Source organism: Eulemur rufifrons, chromosome 24 (assembly GCF_041146395.1).
Source record: "Eulemur rufifrons isolate Redbay chromosome 24, OSU_ERuf_1, whole genome shotgun sequence".
Taxonomy (NCBI): Eukaryota; Metazoa; Chordata; class Mammalia; order Primates; family Lemuridae; genus Eulemur; species Eulemur rufifrons.
Genome location: NC_091006.1, coordinates 21,576,150 through 21,595,780, shown reverse-complemented (window position 1 = coordinate 21,595,780; position 19,631 = coordinate 21,576,150). Strand labels below are relative to the sequence as shown.

The following is a 19,631-nucleotide window of genomic DNA, read 5'->3' as shown; positions in this document are numbered from 1 at the left end:
GTTTATTATCTGCTAGAAGTGCTGCTGATGATAAACTTTTATTTAAATGTGTACGCTAGTAACCAGTAGTATGATCTATGTTTAAAAAATACCTTATTAACATACAAATATGTCATACAGATGAAAAGTATTTTTGAGCTAAACAATAACAATATAATCAAGCAATGTATTCTTTAATGAAGAGTCTGAATTGTTCAGTGCTAGGCATTCAATTAGTAGTTTTAAAGAATTAATTTATTTATTTAGTCCAATTGTATACCAACACTGGTGTCTTTTCTTTATGGCCTCATTAACTTATTAATTTGAAAGGAATTAATTATTCTGCAATTTAGGGACAGATCATCTCTTTGAATATTGTGTAGTTTGTGAAGAATATTTAATGTATTTGCAAAATGGAATGAATCTGCAAGATTTTTTCCCCCTTTTCCACCCAAAGGAGGTCTGTGTCCTTGAACATAAAATACAAATAATCCTTCCGCTGTTAATTATTGGCAAATTGTCCCATCTTCAACCTAAGGAAATATCGTAAAGTAACAGATATACCAGCAAACGGTTACTAGTTAACAGGCATTGCCTGAAAAGAGTATAAAAGAATTTCAGCACCATTTTCAATATTCTTCTCCCACCAGTGCTAACAACGAAATAACTAGCAACCATGAAGTGGGTGGAATCATTTTTTGTAATTTCCCTACTAAGTTTTACTGAATCCAGAACACTGCATAGAAATGCATATGGAATAGGTGAGATATTTTGTGTTTTTCTTTTTGTCTTTTCTCTCTATATGAAAATTCTTAAAATTCTTAAATTTGCATGCATCCATTTGTGTTGATTTATTTGTCATATTTACTGTTTGACACAGAAAGAAAAATATTTAACATGTGGATATATTTAGATAGAAGATAAACTTGTAACTTTACAAGAAATTAACAAAATCATAGCAGTGCTTAACGTGATCACTGGATGATTGGTGTGTTCCATGTTGAACTGATTTTTTTGTACACTATTTGATGCATATTATCTTTGAAAAAAATTACACACACACACACCAGGCCATAACTCTGGCTCCTTCATGTATAAAATGCCTGCAGATTGGTAAAATAAGTAATGTCTTTATTCTTAATTCAGAGAAACGGGTCATTATTTGACTGTCTGAGGGAGCAGCACTGTGATTGAGATATGAATGGCAAATTGTACTATAGTCATGTTCAAAAGGATGATTGAAATATATTTTTAACCATTTTATTTTCAGGCCAGTTACAGCATCACATTACAGGAGAAAAAACCAACCACTGGAAGACAAAATCTGGATTTTAGTGCCAGGTCTATTATAAATTATGCCTGTTAACATCATTCCTTAGTTTCCTAGTTTTCTTAAGTATGACATTAAGATGTTTAGATAGGTGATCCATAATGTCTTCTTAGCTCTAAAATTGTATAAAAATATTTATTTGTAACATTGATTACTTTCCTGGTTGCAGTTGAAAACATCCTTTTTCATGAAGTTTATTTTGCCTTCCAGCTTCCATACTGAATTCTTCCCAATGTGCTGCAGATGTGAACTTAGCTGACTTGTAAGTTTTGCTTGTATACGTGCACTTTAAATGCACAAAGCAATGACGACTGTAGTAGGGAACTAAATGAAATGCGGTAGCTCTATTAGTTTTTAAAAGTACGAAAGCAAATTGAACAATTTCAAGAAAAGTTGTTGATGCTGAATATTAAATTGGTAATGAAGAGGTTGAACTGTTGGCCAAGGCCTTAGGTATTAACCTCTAGATTCCTTGAAATTCCGTGGGACAAACCAAATCAGATTTTAGAAACTGAAGATTAGTGTCTTATCAGTGACAGGATGTATGAATTCAGGAATTTTTCTCACCGGTATCAATAGGATGATATTACAATGTTGTCTATTCTGCATGCTATTTAAATCTTAGTAGCAAATCATAAAAAGGGAAATACTCTATTTTCTGTTATTTGTGGAGAGCATGCTGTTCTCTTGAATACTGTCTTTCCATTCCACATTTCTGAAATTTCTAATAAGGAGTTTAAAGTGGTGTGTTGCTGCTACTGCTTCCACACAGAAACCAGAACAAGCATTGCTTTGAATTAATCCACGAGTATTGTAGTCTTGGATCAGACCTTGATCATACTGGGAGTAGACATAGTCAGAGGTCTAATGATTAATTTTTTATTGAAATTTAAAAGAAGCTGTAGAGAATATAGACATCCTCAATTATGGGTGCATAGCAGTTGATGGGTGACCACAAAAAGAAGAACCACTTTTATGGGAAATCAACTTATTTTGACTTTTAACATCTATATGTATATTTATGGGGGATGAAAACAATAAAAAGACTGAAATTTCTTCCTGAATGGCTAAATTTCATATAATTTTTTTAGTAAAGGTCACCCTTTCTAAACAGGTCATACCATAAACAGAACACAAAACAAAACCCAAAAACTATACTTGAGAAAAATAAGCTTGCTATTTCTGTTCCTTAAGCATTCACATGTATTTTTATTTCAGAGCTACCATATTTTTTGCCCAGTTTGTTCAAGAAGCCACTTACAAGGAAGTAAGCATGATGGTGAAAGATGTATTGACTGCCATTGAGAAACCCACTGAGCAGTCTGAAGGGTGTTTTGAAAACCAGGTGAGTGAATGATTAAAAAAAAGCAATGTGATATTTGATCAAAATTTAGCATGCAGACGAGAAGATACAGGGATGGCATGAGAAATGCATTTAAGTATTTGAAGAGCTGTTGTATGAAAGATAAATTAGATTAATTCTGAATTGCTGAACAGGGCAGAAGAGAACAATGGGTGGCTATAAAGAGACAATATAAGCATGGTGACTAAGAGCTAAGGTTCTGAAATAAGATTATGTGGGTGACCATGGGCATATTACCTAATTTCTTTGAGCTTTAGCTTTATTATCTATAAAATAAGGGATGATAATAGCTTCCATTTTAGAGTTGTGCTGGAGATCGATATAATAGTACTACTAATAGTAATTTTTATTAAGCACATAAAATATGACTGACATTATTCTAGAGAACATTACACACACATTGATAATCAAAATATTTTATGACATAGAGGATAACACAGGAATCAGAATGGTTATCCAGTGAGTCAAGAGACCCTGGCTGGGGCTTATCAGCAGAATATAAGCTTTGTTTACAAATATCAATTTATTAAATCTTTACAATAATACTAGAAAATAGAGGCTCATCTTCTAGTTGAGGCAGCTGAGGCACAGAGAGGTTAAGTAACTTTCTTAAGGGCCTCACCAAATGGCAGAACCAGGATTTAAACTAGGCCACCTGGCTCCAGAATTAGCATCCTTAGAGCTTCATTACAGTGTACTCTATGCAATAGTGGATGTGAAGTGCGTAGCCAGATTTAGCAAACAAACAACAACAAAACATGCTACCTAGTTCAATCTGAATTTTAGATAAGCATTGAATACTTTTTTTTAATATAAGGATGTCCCAATGTTGGAGCCCAATAAATAGTAATGATTATTATTTATTTTATGTAAATATAGAAAAAAACTCTATACTGGCTAGAGTTATCCAGTTATGAAACAACATGCCCAGAGAATCCTCTGTCATGGAGGGGTTGACGAAGTGGCCAAAAGACAATATGCCTGGAATATTACAGAGGAGATGCTTTTTTAAAGATAAAGTATTTTCCAACTCTGAAATTCATGGTTTGGTAAAAATCCCTCTTTTGCATCTCTACTTTTGGCTTGTCCTGACAATCTTATAAAAATGTGTATAAAAATGCAAAATACATTTCCTGTTACAACTTTACATCCAATTAGAGGTTAAAGGTAATGTTACAGATTGCCAATTTATCATTGTAAACTTTAAGGCATTTTTTAACGTGGGTTGGGAATTGGAGGTCTTATGTAAGCTTTCCAGGATTCTCTAAATATTACTGTAGCCATTGTAAAAGCTAAATAAATGTTTCCTGAGATGAATGAAACATACATATTTCTCAGAGGCTTTCTTTAGAATATTGGTGTTATCTTATTTCGGTTAAATTAAGTCACCAAAGAAGGAAACATGTGCATTTTAAAACACTTTAGCTAAATCTGTAATAAACACCAATGAGAAGTGTTTCTTTTAAAAATCATTTTTCCAGTTCAAAATCCAATCATTTTACATTTCAAAATCATTTTTATTTTTAACTGAAAACAATATCTAATTTTAGATCATTGTTTTGTCATAATAATGTCAAACAAAATGAGTATCTATGTCTGAAACATAGTTTAAATGAAAAAGGGAATCTTAGATACCCTAGGCCAAATTTTGATAATATAAAAGGGAAAAATAAAATAATTCAAAATTGAAGGGGAGAGAGAAAATACGGTATGGATTTTTTTTCTTCAAAAATAAAATAATTTTGTCTCATAGTCATGTGTATTACTCAAGGTTGGAGAATAAAATTTCATTTCCTGTATGGCAGCAAAGGAATCTATCTCATCAGGCTGAAACTAAATACATTGGAATTTGTATGGGAATTTTTCTTTTTTATGTCAGCATATTATGGGAGTACAAATGTTTAGGTTACGTATATTGCCCTTGCCCCACCCGAGTCAGAGTTTCTTTCAAGCCTGTCCATCCCCCAGACGGTGTGCACCACACCCATTAGGTGTGAATATACCCATCCCCCCCCTCCCCTCCCACCTGCTCGACACCAGGTGAATGTTATTACTATATGTGCACTTAAGTGTTGATCAGTTAAAACCAATTTGATGGCGAGTACATGTGGTGCTTGTTTTTCCATTCTTGGGATACTTCACTTAGTAGAATGGGTTCCAGCTCTACCCAGGATAATACTAGAGGTGCTAGATCACCATTGTTTTTTGTAGCCGAATATAACTCCACAGTGTACATATACCACATTTTATTAATCCACTCATGTATCGATGGGCACTTGGGCTGCTTCCACATCTTTGCAATTGTGAATTGTGCTGCTATCCACATTCAAGTGCAGATGTCTTTTTTATTGAATGGAATTTTCTTAATCGATAGTTTTGACTTTGGATATTAGAAAACTTTTAATGTGTTTTATAGACTTTTTAAGTAAAGTTAGTTGTCTTTCATTAAAAATAAAGTTTTTCTTACAGATGGCTGTCTTTCTGGAAGAAATTTGTCATGAGAAAGAAATTCCTGAAAAGTATGGACTTTCAGACTGCTGCAGCCAAAGCGAAGATGAAAGACTTAAGTGTTTACTTGCACACAAGAAGGCCGCTCCAGCATCCATTCCAGCCTTCCAAGTTCCAGAACCTGTCACGAGTTGTAAAGCATATGAAGAAGACAGGGAGGCATTCATGAACAGGTAAGGATCCAGTTTCAAAGTAGATGAAAGCCCCAGAAAGAGAGCAGTACCAAGCAGAATTTAGTGCTTCTGCAATTTACAAATGCACTCCCAGGATGGAGAAGTAGAAATGATGTTTGTCGTTGTATCTGCTGAGGTCCCACGCTAGGTAATTAAGAGAGCAACTTTAAGTGTAACTTTCTTTCCGCAGCATGCTAGATGCAGTACAGACCACACAGTAGACCCACCAGAGGTTCCTTTAGTCTTTTGAGATACACCTTGTTTTTCCCTTCTAATCTCTCAATTTTACCTTGTCCAAGAATATTTTAATATTGTACAAAATGATTCTTTCCAGAGCCATATATTGGTGTTTTGTGTTCACCAAATTGCCTAGAAATAAAAACTGTTAGAGATCTAGGCATCGTTAAGATTTGTAAACATGGCAAAGTTTTACTGAGCACTTACAATGTTGTAGGAACATGTCTGCTTGGCTAACGCTCACAAACAGCCTTTGAAGTCTCCTTGTCCACTTCCTCTTCATTCTTCTTATTCCCATTTAGTTGCTAAGGACATTAAAACTTAGACAACTGGCTGAGAGCGCACTGCTAGTACGTTTGAACACAGGTTCTCTGATGGGGAAGGCTGTATTGAACTCTTCCTGCTTCATTACCTCCGTCTTCCATGTTACTGACTAAACCAGAGAAATAGAAAGCTACCTTGATAACATCTCTGCTATGGTGACTGCCCAGGTGGTTAACTCCATTCTGCACTGACAAGGAAAACAAGAGTCCACCTTTCTGCTTTACTTACCAGAAATCTGGCTTTGCTGATCTCTGAAACACATGAGTAGGCTTATTGAACAGGACACTTTAATAAGACTCACAGTCAGCATGTCTGCCTATTTGGTTCTCATAATAGAATCTGGTATTATCTGTCAGATAATTTTTTCCTAAGGATCTTGAGTGAGGAACATTTTTGACAGCACGTGGAAAAAATATGACCATTTTCCTCTTAGGAGCACAGTAAAGAAAAAGCCAAATGCTTTTTTTCTTTGTTGTCCTCTGAATCTTTATTCAAATCCCAGGGTTTAGCTCCAAGCAGTAGTAGTTCTGCTGTTATGTGTTTGTAAATCTCGTGCAATTTCACGTCGCAGATACATCTATGAGATCGCAAGGAGGCACCCCTTCCTGTACGCACCTACAGTGCTTTCTTCCGCTGCTCGCTATGACAAAATCATCCCACTCTGCTGCAAAGCTGAAAATGCCGTCGAATGCTTCCAAACAAAGGTATTCTATTCGCGTGGATATCCGAGTCAACACTGTAGCCTGCGGTGACTCAACAAAACCAGAGTTAGAAACGCAAATACGTTTTCTGTGGAGAGCATCATTTTCAGAATAGAGCATATTGCAGCAGTTTACTATTCTTTGTACAAAAAACGCAATTGGATTTGCTGGGTTTTTTTAATCGGTTTGTTTATTCGGCCAACAGTTATTTTATTATTAAGGAAGTGAGTTTGCTGGGCTGGAGAAGGAAAGACAGAAGGAGAGATGATAATGTGAATGAAAGAGAATTATGATAAATGCTTTATATTCATTATTTGTTTCATCCTTAGAACAAATGGGAGGTGCATTATTGGCATTTAACAAATAAGGACACTTAAGTTTAGAAAAGTGAGAACTAGAGTAATAACCACAATTAACTACTTGACACTAGAAGTTCTAACACAAAAATTTCCTAAAAATTATGACTATTCTCAATGTCACAATCTTATTTTTTGTAACTAAACAGACATTTAAGAAATTAGCAGGCTTCAATTAGTCTTAAAGCTTTTTAAAAGTATAGTTCATTCATGATTCCCAATGGGAAACTTATAATGTTTTTGTTTCAAGGTACTTTTAATAAACTGTCTGCCATAGATGCATATAGAGTAACCTAAAAAAATAAATGAGTAAATACTGTTCTGCAAAATGTGTGGCATTTATACATTTTAGTAAAAAATACTTTAATATCTCATATTTTACCTGTACCAGTTGTTTTTCTAATTGTTAAGAACATGTCAAAAAAATACATGCTTTCAGACACCATGTTTCTTCTACATCTAGGCAGCGTCAATTACAAAAGAATTAAGAGAAAGCAGCTTGTTAAATCAACATACCTGTGCAGTAATGAAGAATTTTGGACCCCGAACCTTCCAAGCCATGTAAGGTTAAGCTCTACCTAGGGAACAGGGTGTGATCTACCGAACTACCATTTTGCAATTTGGGTTCATTTTCCTCGTTGCTGCTGTTGTAGAGAATGAAATATCCTTTGATGAGGGTTAATGGGATTAGAATCATTAACACTTAGGATGGAAAGGAAGCCAACAGATCAGTCTTCTGTTTAACACTCAGTAAAGCCTGGCTGTAATAATACTTAAAGACAACTTTTAAGATTTATATTATTTGCCTATTCTTTAAGACACTTATGTTCTGGCCTGCAATCAAATTATACCTCATCATTAGACCATATTTTTCTAGCTCCTCTACCAAGAAGGCCAGCCTTCCCTGAGCATCTATTAAAACTTTTGCCTTAACAAGAAATTCTGTATATTATTTGTGCTTCCTAATTTGCTATAAAGCCCATTATATCAATTATTGCTTCCTATGAAAATATTCCCTCGAGGCAACAATATTAGAATCTAGTGTCAGGAGAAAAGAAAGTTTTAAATTAAATAACTGGTTTAAAGTATTCTTCGACTATTTTATAATGAAACATTTGTAGTATAGGAGACTATCTAAGGTGCTAATTGAAAAGTAGTAAGTATATGCATTTAGAGTTTATTTGTTTGTTAAATGACGCATTAAAACATAGTGTACAGAGTAGAGACCTAGATTAAAGTTTTTAGTCATGGAATTAGTTCCAGAGAGTGACTGAAATTTCTTTCTAGAAGAGGTCAGATTTATGTCTTAACTACCCTTCAGCTCAATTTGTGAACTACTTTATTTAAATCATCTTCGTAAAAAAAAAGAAATTAAGATAGAATTATAATGACTTTATCATTTGCTATCTATAAGTGATTAAAGCTAAATGCTCTAAATTTATAAAGGAAATCCAGGTCATCAGTAGCAGCAACACCATCATTTGCTCTCGGGAGCATTGGTTTCATACAGATATCTCTTAAAATTTAATGAAATATACAGAAGAAACCAGAATTTTTATTTCTTACTTTCCTTTTGGCTGCACTATTGTCTTGGCGTGGTGGCATGCCTGGAACGTTCTGCTCCACTTTCTATTCTTGTTTCATTCATTTGCACATATGCAATTGTGCAGAAGTATTTTTTTTCCCTAGTGAAAAATGACTATAATTCTCATGAAATCTTCCATTTTCAAATTGTTTATCCTTTTTAATTTTTCTGTCCACTCACTACAATGATCTTAAATGCTCAGCATCAGGGATGAATAGCAAAAGATAGAATTTAGCTCAATTCTCAAGAAAGGTTTTAGGAAAAGGCAATTACTTCTATACCACTTATGGGGCCAGGTCACAGGTTACAGAGCTACCACCTTGAAAGACAGGGCTGGAATCAACAAGACTTAAAACACTTTTTCTTTTCTTTTTAAACAATAAGAACACTTAAGTTCTTTCTCTTCGAAGCTTCAACTGTCCTAATACTCTATAAATTCTTTTGACAGGTGACCAAGAGCGATTTCTAAAATTTCTTGGTTTTTTTTTTTCCCCTTAGAACTGTTACTAAACTGAGCCAGAAGTTTACCAAAGTTAATTTTACTGAAATCCAGAAACTGGTCCTGGATGTGGCCCACGTCCACGAGCAGTGTTGCAGAGGAGACGTGCTGGAGTGTCTGCAGGATGGGGTGAAGAGTTTTGCTTTCTAAAAAAATAGATATATTTCCACTCCTTTTTCTTTCTTTTTGTCTCATTCTAAAGGGTGGAAAGCTGTCTGACTTAAGTGCTGGCTTTCACTTTAGCGGTGCTCCCTTGGGTGAGACCAGGGCCCATCCATTTCTTCCTTCTAAAGGAGATGGGAACGTCTCAGGAGGCCTCCACACAAGGTCTTGGGGGCAGAGTCTTTAATTTTAATGTACTTATTTTTTCATTCATTTGACAAATACGTGTTGATTACTTTCTATCCACTGGCCACTGTAAGTGACACTTGTTACGAAGGCACAAGCTGAGCTCAAAGAATTTATATGGTCTGATGAAAGAGAGAAGACAGCAACCTCCTTGGGATCAGAAACTGTCTTTTGTTTAGTGTTATCTCCGTAGGACGATGCCTGGCGCAGGGAAGGCGCTCTGTTATAGTTCATTGAATGAATTAATATAACAAAATAACGGAAACCGTTCCACAAGGTAAAAAGCTAGCGGCGCCAAAGAGAGGTGTGAATAAAGGGCTCTAGGAGAATTAAAAAATGAAAACAGAAATACCCGGCAACAAATCCTGCAAGTCTGCTGTAGTTAGTGGTGATCTAAGCAGCATGGCATGGGTCTACTTTTGGCCAACCTAGACTTCGTAGATACTGTAAGAGAGGCTTATTTATTTCCAAATTATTCTCTCTGTGGTCCCCTGTGACACAACAAGGAGATTAAAATCCAAGGGGGCTTAAAATCATTGCTCTTAGATACTCAAATGGTTTGAAAACCAGGACTGGAATATGGTTTCCAGAGGCTGAAAGTGGAGACAGAAGGCTTATGGCAGCCCACTCTCCTGGCAGTCTGGCTGAGCTGGTCTTGGAAGTCAGCAAGAAACCAGGCTGCGGGGGGAGGGGGGGGTCCTGAGAGTGACGTCCCCGAGGGGCTGGAGAAGACCAGCCGGGCGGAGGCTGTCCGCGGACGGACTCTTCCCCTTCACTTGTATTCCCTTCTAGAAGTATTTACCTGTCTATTAAGGACATCAACAAGAACTATTTTGTTTTTCTCTGAGATTGGTTTTCTCAGTCTTTAATTGATAATTGTACTGATTTTCATAGTCATTTTTTACAAATTAGTTTTTCAATTTTTGGAGCTCATCACCACCCTTTTCCTTTCCAATGGAAAAATTAATTTTAGTATGATATGTAAGGTGGATTTTAATAGCTGAATAATGGGTTCTAATTGTCCCTGCTGGGAATGTACAGACTTTTCAGTCCCATGGCCAGTATCTAAGCTCTGCCTCCTTCTGGCCACTCAGGTGCACTGCCATTGTATTGCCCATACACTGCCCTCTGGAGGTCAGAGTGGGTCACTGCAGTGTGTTACGATAAAGATGATTATCATTCTCATGTAATTTCTCAAAGAGAAAGCTAGCTCTCCGTATTACTATATCAGCTTCAAATGTTGTCTAGCGACAAATTTGAATGCTAATAGAAAGATACATAGCAACATGCATGGCATTTAATTTGAGGAGTACATTTCCCTCTTGTTGTTAAAGGCTTCCTATTAAAATAAAACAGGGTTTACCTGACAAATATGGAAAGAATTATTGAACAAACGGGTAAGTGGAAAGAAGTGAGGAAAAGCAAAAATGGGGAGAAAGCACTAAAATGGGAGACAAAATGTCTTCTTTCTTCTTTATTCCTTCCTTCTTTCCTTCCTCCTTCCCGCCCTCTCTCTGTTTCTCCCTTCCCCCTTCCTCTTTTCTCTTTTTTCCTTCTTTCCTTCCTCCCCTCTCCTTCCTTTCTTCCTTCCTCCCTTCCTTCAGTCTTTCCTATTCTACAACTGGCCCTGAGGCCCTACATTAAAGAATAAACCTTTACAACTTATATCTTATTTTTCTCATTACAGGAAAAAATTATGTCCTACATATGTTCTCAAAAAGATACTATGTCAAGCAAAATAGCAGAATGCTGTAAATTGCCCACACTTGAACTTGGTCACTGTATAATTCATGCAGAAAATGATGACAAACCTGAAGGTCTATCTCCAAATCTAAACAGATTTTTAGGAGATAGAGATTTCAATCAATTTTCTTCAGGAGAAAAAAATATCTTCTTGGCGAGGTAACACACTCTGAAATGCATGTTCATACAAGTAAAGATTATTATGTGGCTGATAGCTTTGCATAGTTGAAATGGAGAATGATGGCTATGGTTTTTGAGTTCAATATGTGAGAAATGTTTGGCTAGAATGTTCTGAGCCAAAATAGATTTAAGCAGATTACTAGGGAATGGGCTTTATTTTAGAATGATGAAGCTTTCACCATTGCTGTTATTAACTAGCTTGTTTATGGAGTTGTATTTTATTTTATATCAATTTATCAGAATAAGAAGAGTTATTATCCTGTATGGATTACTCATATGAAGGCCACAATTAAACTTTCAAACAGGATGTAAATATTTTGGTAATAAGAAGAATTCGTGATTAAGAATGTGCTCTTTTGCAATGTATGCTTAAAAAACTTTCCCCCAAGATATAACTCAATAGATAATGCTAAATAGAAGGTCTTTATTGGAATAGCTTATTTACTATTAATTAAATATGTTTTGTATTTGTTAAGAAAATAAAAACATGTTTATAGACATTTACAGTAGTTTGTTGTGATATAATCGATAGGCCATGTTCTCATTCTATTTGCCTTTAAGAGAAGCAACAATCAAATTAATACATTTTCCTTTATTGTACAGTGTGTATTTATGAACACAATTAGAGGAGTGATTTGTGCAGATCTTAGAACATTATACTTAATGATCTCCAAAGGTCTTTCTAAATTTAAGAGTCTTATTCTAATGCAGTAATGAAAATAATGGCCCAATTCTTTTTTTAATATTCCCTGATAATATTACCCTATTGTTGCATAAAATTAGACTTTCACATACTGTTTGCACTGCTAAATAAAATTATGTAAACTAGAACAAAGTACAGATTTAAAGGACACATATTGACAATTTATTGGTAGTAGAACTAATTCTATAACTTGGGGATACAATTAGCAAATTCAAGAATTATCTTTAACTTTACACATTCATATACAGCTAAAGCTAATTGCTTGTTTAATAGAAGCAGTTCTTCAATTGCAAAGTTTCTTTGCAGTAGAAATTTTCTCAGCCAAGAATGATCTTCCCCTAGACACTTGCATGGTTTCCTTCACTCAGCTGATCTCTGTTCCTCTAGCAGCTGCCCAGAGAGATTTTCTTGACCACACGCTAAATTAGTGACCCCTCTACCTCAAGTGTCACCTCTCTTCTATCTTCCTTTATTTATCTTTATTGATTTATCACTACCTGAAATGAGATGACTTATTCTTTGTTTATTTGTTTCCACCCCCATAATGTATGCTTTTGAGAGGGCAGGCATTTTATCCTACATATCATTGACCGCTTCCTGCTTAAAGCAAAGATAGCATAGAGTAGGCACTGGAAAAATATTTGTTGAATGAATGAATGTAAAGTCCATAATTGATAAACCAAAGTGAAAGGGGCAAGAGAAAACAAAAAACCATTTTACAGGACAATTTGAGGGATTATAGTTTGTATAAACAGGTTTGCCATTCTTATAGCTCAAATCATATTTGATTTCCAGGTTTATGTACTTGAATTTTAACTTCTATATGCTATATTGTTCAGGAATAATTAGGGAAGTGGTGGCTTCATGTTGTCTCTTAGTTCCAATAACTTATGATATTTTTTCCCACATATTTCAGTTTTGTTCATGAATATTCAAGAAGACATCCTGACCTTGCTGTCTCAGTAATTCTAAGAGTTGCTAAAGGATACCAGGAGTTATTGGAAAAGTGTTTCCAGTCTGAAAATCCTCTTGAATGTCAGGATAAAGGAGTAAGTTGCTCTAGAACTTTAAGGGACTCTAAAAAACTGGATTGATATCATCCATTAAAAATGCTGTTTGTTTGAAAGCTTCTAGTTGTTAATTAGTAGTTAGCTAGTTATGTATAGTAACTAGTTATCTAGATATTAAGTAGTAATTAACTAGCAGTCAGCAACTAGTGGCTTACTTTAGAAATAAAAATGTTAACCAAAAGTTCTCTGATGCAGAAATAAAGGTAGTATTCATTTTTGGATGGCTTCAGAAAGGCAAGAATTTTGTACAGGAAGAACTGTAACCATTTATTCAAAGATTGAGTTCTGCCATTAAATAATTTTGTGATTCATAAAGTTTTAAACTTAATCTCTCCAAAATCCATTTGTTTTACTTCTCAAAATTCACACTTCACCATCTTTAATATTTAAAAAAACCTCTAAGATTGTTTTTTCTACTCTTGATTTTATAATAGAATAAAATATTGATCAATTTTTATATACAAAGTATGTGTCCAGGAAGATAAAAAATTATATGTAATAATGCTTGTATTTTCAGGAAGAAGAATTACAGAAATACATCCAGGAGAGCCAAGCATTGGCAAAGCGAAGCTGTGGCCTCTTCCAGAAATTAGGAGAATATTACTTGCAAAATGCGTATGTTTTCCTAAACAGTATTTCTAATGATTTAAAATGGTTAACAGACAGGGGAAATATAAATTCAAATTAGTGAACCTATGGCTACTCTAATTCTAGTTCCTATTTCAGATTGGAAGGCAGTGAAATCTGATTACCCAATTTCCTGGAAGAGAAAGTATGATCTGTGGTACTTACTGGCTCTAGGTTCCCCATACTGTGCAAATTTTTGCTGTCAAGATGTTCATTCCATCATAGTTTATTAAAACACCAAAAGATCACAGTTAACATCAGTGAAACTCTGAGGTTCGGCACGAGGGTTGGCCTTTTGTCCAGAGTTTGCTTTCCCATTGTGACATGTTGGTATGATAGGAGTATGGGGAGTGACAGAGTACGTGCATCTCAGAAGTTGGTCCACATACCATGTGGTTGAAACAAATGAGGTGACCTCATGTCTTCTGACACCAGGAGAGAGTTTCTGAGAAGGAGCAAGGAGTCTAAAAGCTCATGAATGACTCAGCAAGGCTTGGTAAAAAAAAACAACAACAACAACAACAACAACAAAAAACGCTTCTTTCAGGTTTCTCGTTGCTTACACTAAGAAAGCCCCTCAGCTCACCTCGTCTGAGCTAATGGCCTTCACCAGAAAAATGGCAACTGCAGGAGCCACTTGTTGTCAACTCAGTGAAAACAAACAACTGGCCTGTGGTGAGGGAGCGGTGAGTGTCTGCTTTGTTTAGTACCATCTGATTTCTTCCCTGCTTACTTGAAATAGCCTCCTTCCCCCCACTCCCCCCAGGGGAAATAGTGAACACCAGTGTGGAGATGGCTTTATTAGGCTTGTTCGGTTAGTTGCAGCTGGAGTGGGCGTGGGAACTCAGCTCTGGGTGGTTGGCACGTGGCCAGGCTTCTGTCCCTGTAGAATGGCCGGTGGAAGTACAGCCAATTTATTCAACAATGTCTGAGCAAACTCCGTGTATAGAAAAAATAGGACTAATATGTTATTCAACTCATAATTTCTTCTTTTTGCTCACCAAATAATGTTAAAAAATGAAAAAGCTTAATCTTTGATAGATTAAAATAGTCATTTTATTTTAGCCATACTTATATTTTTGCCTTTGTATATAATTTTATTATTTATATTTTATTTAAATTTATTATTTAATATTATATTATTATTATGACATTAGGGACGATTTGTTCCCTTTGACAGGATATAGAGTACAGAACAGGGTCAGTCCCATGTTCTCAATAGTAATAAAATGATTTCTAGTTAGTAATGCCAATAATCTCTACTTCCTAATGTCACAAGTGTCATACGTATGACTACAGGTGAATTTTTTTTCATTATTTTTCCCCTTAAAGTCATAATTGTGAACAAATTTGTATATCTGTTTTATCCCTTTTCCTCTTTTTGATGATGGGGAATTATTTGCTAGTTAGCCTTCATGTTGTGGAATTTTTCACCAAAGTTTAGGACTGAAAGGAGAGTTTCTTGTGATTAAACATCACCTCAGTTGTTCATTGAATTCCACATGCTGGGAAGCTGCAGGGATGCAGGGTGGGCGAAGGTTCAGGAGTACAGGTTCCGGGGGCCACCTGCCAACAGTCCCATCCCACTTTCCTTGCCCGTTAGTCTTGTCACACTGGGAAAGTTACTTATCTCACTAAGCTTGAGCTTTTTCATGACATTTAAGAATAAAAACTGTACCACCCTCACAGGACAGCTGTTTTAAGCAAGGTAATCTGCATAACTCACGCGGCACTAGCCTGATAGATAGCATGCACACAAAATATGTTAGTTCTTACTACAAGTCATTGCGAGGTGCTTAAGAAATATCTCTGAAGGGTGGAAGGTAGGAGGGAGGATTCCACATTAGAAAAACCTGAAAGACAACCACCCATTGGTCCTATTTCTTTTCAATTAGGATTATATATTAGCTGTGTGTGTGTGTGTGTGTGTGTGTGTGCATGTGCATGCGCATATATATGAATAAAAGGGCTAGGTTTGTACCATTCTTACCTTCAGAAAGTGATTCTCTGCATCTCCAAAGTAAAAATGGAAAGCTCAACTAGATATAAACCAATAATGTAACCTACATATTGGTTTTTGTAAGTCAGGGCAGAGATATTTTTCCGCCTTTGGAAGTATGTATGTAACTGGCAATATGGTTCAAATAGCTGACACAAATAGCTGAAGGGATTGTCCTCAGCATTATCTAGGGAAAATCTGTCACTAAATGTTGAGGCTTATCCCAAACAGATGGATAAACACTGGAATTTATAATATAATATTACATGATCCTACATGGCAAATTTTCCTGTAATATTAATTGTAAATTGCTGGACATTAGAAATTATTACAAGTTTTCTGGAAACTTGAACCAATTTACAGCTAATGCCCAATCTCTTTGCTGTCTTCTTTCTCTTTCTCCTAACCAGGCTGACCTTATTATTGGACAATTATGTATCAGACATGAAATGAGTCCTGTAAACCCTGGAGTTGGCCAGTGTTGCACTTCGTCATACGCCAACAGGAGGCCATGCTTCAGCAGCTTGGTGGTGGATGAAACATACGTCCCTCCTTCATTCTCTGATGACAAGTTCATCTTCCATAAGGACCTGTGCCAAGCTCAGGGTGTAGTGCTGCAAACAATGAAGCAAGAGTAAGACATTTATTTGCTAGCATGGAGAAGACTGACAATACCAAAGAGCAACCAAGACTGCTACCTTACACCCTCAACACTTTTGGACTCACTAATAGAACACTTAAACACTTAAACCCAAAACACTTAAAATATCTTTTGAAATACCTTTGTGTCAACATCCTCACAGCCCTTTGGGAAGTAGGTTTGGAAAAATTCACAAGGGCAGAAAATTTCCTGTTTGTAAAAATAATATCTATTCTAACTACTGTTGTGATGCATTTTGGGTTGAGAAAAAATGGGCAATCTATTTGGGGGAGTTAGGGTGTATCTTTGCAGTAAATCTGGGTACATCCATCCTAAGCACAAAAAAACACATCATTGAATCTTTTTTTACACTACTTACACTTTGAAGAGAATAACCATAATATTTGACTACTTATGCAGTTATGGGTGTTAAGAAATGACACGCACATTTCAATTCACTGTGGGAGCTGTTCTGTAATGGTGATGGTAGTGCGAGTCAGTGGAACTTATGTTCTCCAAACACCCATGCATTTTAATGCGTGCTTTGTAAATGATCTTCCTTCATTGGAAAACTCATTCTTCCCTTTTTTCTGCTATCACATCTGAGACATGTTTCAAGGTATGATAAGAATACTGCTTCCTCTGGCAAGCTTTCCCTATCGCCCAGGTCAACATTAATTCCAACACGAAAGCATTGCGGAAAGAGTAGTGCAGGCAATGGATGTCGCCAGGGCCCAGGTGAGGGTGTGATAACTGTGGATGGCAAGTTTTGGAAATCTGGGCCTTTGCGTATGAATAACACACACCTTAGAAGAGATGACAGGAAAGGATATTCTAGACAAGTAAGAAAAGACTGCTGTTCACTACATATAAGTATGGTGGAACTGTGAGATAGTATTTTACTTATAACCCATACAAGTCCAGACCAGTGGAATGTTTGGCATATTTCCAGCCTAATCTTTCCAGTGAAAATACTAGACAAGTTGTGTGTGGTAAGTCTGGTGAGAGTTGATGGAGTGAGGGTTTAGCATTAGGGTTGCTAGGACTCTGAAAATTTTCTGCTAGGAAGGCTCTAGAAAGATACCATTGCATAACAGACGTCTCTTGTATTTTGTTTTATTTTAAATCATAGGTTTCTCATTAACCTTGTGAAGCAAAAGCCACAAATCACAGAGGAACAACTTGAGGCTGTCATTGCAGATTTCTCAAGTCTGTTGGAGAAATGCTGCCAAGGCCAGGGACAGGAGGAATGCTTTGCCGAAGAGGTATGTGCAGCTCACTTCACACTCAAAATACCTGGCATGGAATTTTCTGTAGTGAATAGTAAAAAGGATACCCTCCAAACCTATAACTTTAAAATGTCAGAGGTTTATATTTCATTTAGAAATGGAAGAATTGTATGAGATTTAAAAAATAATCACATTTTTCTCACTAAATATTAGGAAGAACTATAATTTAAAAAATATTAAGATAATTAGTAATTTTGATTTATTTCCTAGTGAAGAAAACTATAAAGTGAATATTACAAATAATTGATGATTTGGACAATTTCTGGCCTAAAATTTATCAATTCAGCTAAATGGATTAAAACAATTTAATAGCAAATTAATTGTGCAAACAGGATATTGGAAACATATTTACTGAAAATGTTTTTGAACTCCTTTAGAAGCATGCCTTTGTGTATCAATAGAGTATTAACTGGGAATTATTTTAATCCAATTACTTAATAATTTTAGCTGGATTTGTAATTGGCTACATTTTTTTAAACTGGAGAATTCTATCTAACATTTTCAAAACTTATTTTTTTTCCAGTTTCATGGAAGCATGATTGACAAATAAAAATTGTATATATTTAGAGTGTATATGTGGTATTTTGATGTATACATTGTGAAATGATCATCAATCAAGCTAATTGGTTACATTTTGTAAATATTTAGTTTGTATTACTAAACATAATTGAATATAGAATCACTATATTTTAAAAAAGATATTCTATAATTTAGCCTTTGTATCAATTTTATCTATCTCACAATGTAAAAGTTTGGATGTTTTGTTATGTGCAAACTCCAAAGACAGATAATATTTAGAGATGGAGAGTTTTTCTATAACTAATATAATTAGGTGTGCTTACATGTGCACTCATCGGCATGTGTCTGTATTTTTAGTGGGGTCAGGTGGGAGTCAGGCACAGATAACCAAATCAGATAAAACTGATAAAATAGACACAATATAAGCTATTTCTGATAAATATGACACAGAAAGATTATGTCCTCTGATTTGCGAAGACATTCATTTAGATGTAGAGAACATTAGCAGATAGTAGTAGCGTTTTCTCTGCATACCTTTTAATTGCTAATGACTTTCTTTATTTTTAACTTGATTAATCTATACACTTGTGACTTTACCCTGGATTGTAGAGAGTTAATGATATGACTGGCACAACCATCCACTTCTTTCTCTGATTATTTTTATTTGTTCTTAATTTTCAGGGTCCAAAACTGATTTCAAAAACTCGAGCTGCTTTGGGAGTTTAAATGACTTCAGGTAAAAAAAATTCAGACAAGGCTGAATATAAAGTTGATTCTCCCCAAATATCAATCCATAATGAGATAGATCCTAAGAAGTACCATTAATTTTCTTAAAAATAAATGCAATTCAATAAAAGTTTATTTAAAGAACACTAGAACAAAATTATGCACACAATGTTAAATTAGTGACTCAACTAATGCAAAATTCTTTTAGGTTATTTCAAAGTCTTCGGAGAATGCCATCAGAAGCTCTCCCTGTGTATCTAGTGTTTCCCTGATATAAAGTAATAGAACTAGTTACCTTGTGCACCTATTTATTTAATTAGTATTTAATATATTTTTGTTATATTTCAGGGGGAAGAGAAGACAAAAGGAGTCTTTATGGTCTGATGTGAACTTTTCTCTTTAATTTTAGCTGAATTAATACTTTTTGTGAATTAATCAAATGACTTTTACGTGAGATTTTTCTGTCATAGAAATAAATATTTCCAAAAGTTTCCTTTTTCCTAGTCTGCTTATTTATGAAAATATATAGATAATTTCTTTAAATAGTGTTGTATACTATTGTCTGAAGAAGATTCTGTTGCAAAATCTTTCAGTATTGGTTATTATAGGAGATTAAGGCCATCCAAGGATGGCTTTACAACACTAGATCATTTGGTGAACTGAAAACATTTTCCCAAGTTAAGCACTTTTTGAAGCTGCCAGTACACATGGTTCGTTAAATGACCTCATAGA

At 35.3% G+C, this 19,631-nt stretch overlaps 1 protein-coding gene across 1 annotated transcript; it reads left to right on the top strand.

Annotated features, from left to right (window-relative positions):
- The first annotated feature begins 655 nt into the window (after nucleotides 1–655).
- On the top strand, nucleotides 656–19,293 carry AFP (alpha fetoprotein). Its single transcript, XM_069457548.1, has 15 exons — nucleotides 656–740; nucleotides 1,520–1,571; nucleotides 2,528–2,654; nucleotides 5,142–5,353; nucleotides 6,486–6,618; nucleotides 7,435–7,532; nucleotides 9,055–9,184; nucleotides 11,091–11,305; nucleotides 12,946–13,078; nucleotides 13,617–13,714; nucleotides 14,274–14,412; nucleotides 16,136–16,359; nucleotides 17,498–17,630; nucleotides 18,855–18,909; nucleotides 19,248–19,293. Exons 1-14 carry the CDS (start codon nucleotides 656–658, stop codon nucleotides 18,897–18,899), a joined length of 1,824 nt encoding a protein of 607 aa, XP_069313649.1. The 3' UTR covers nucleotides 18,900–18,909; nucleotides 19,248–19,293.
- Nucleotides 19,294–19,631: the final 338 nt, after the last annotated feature.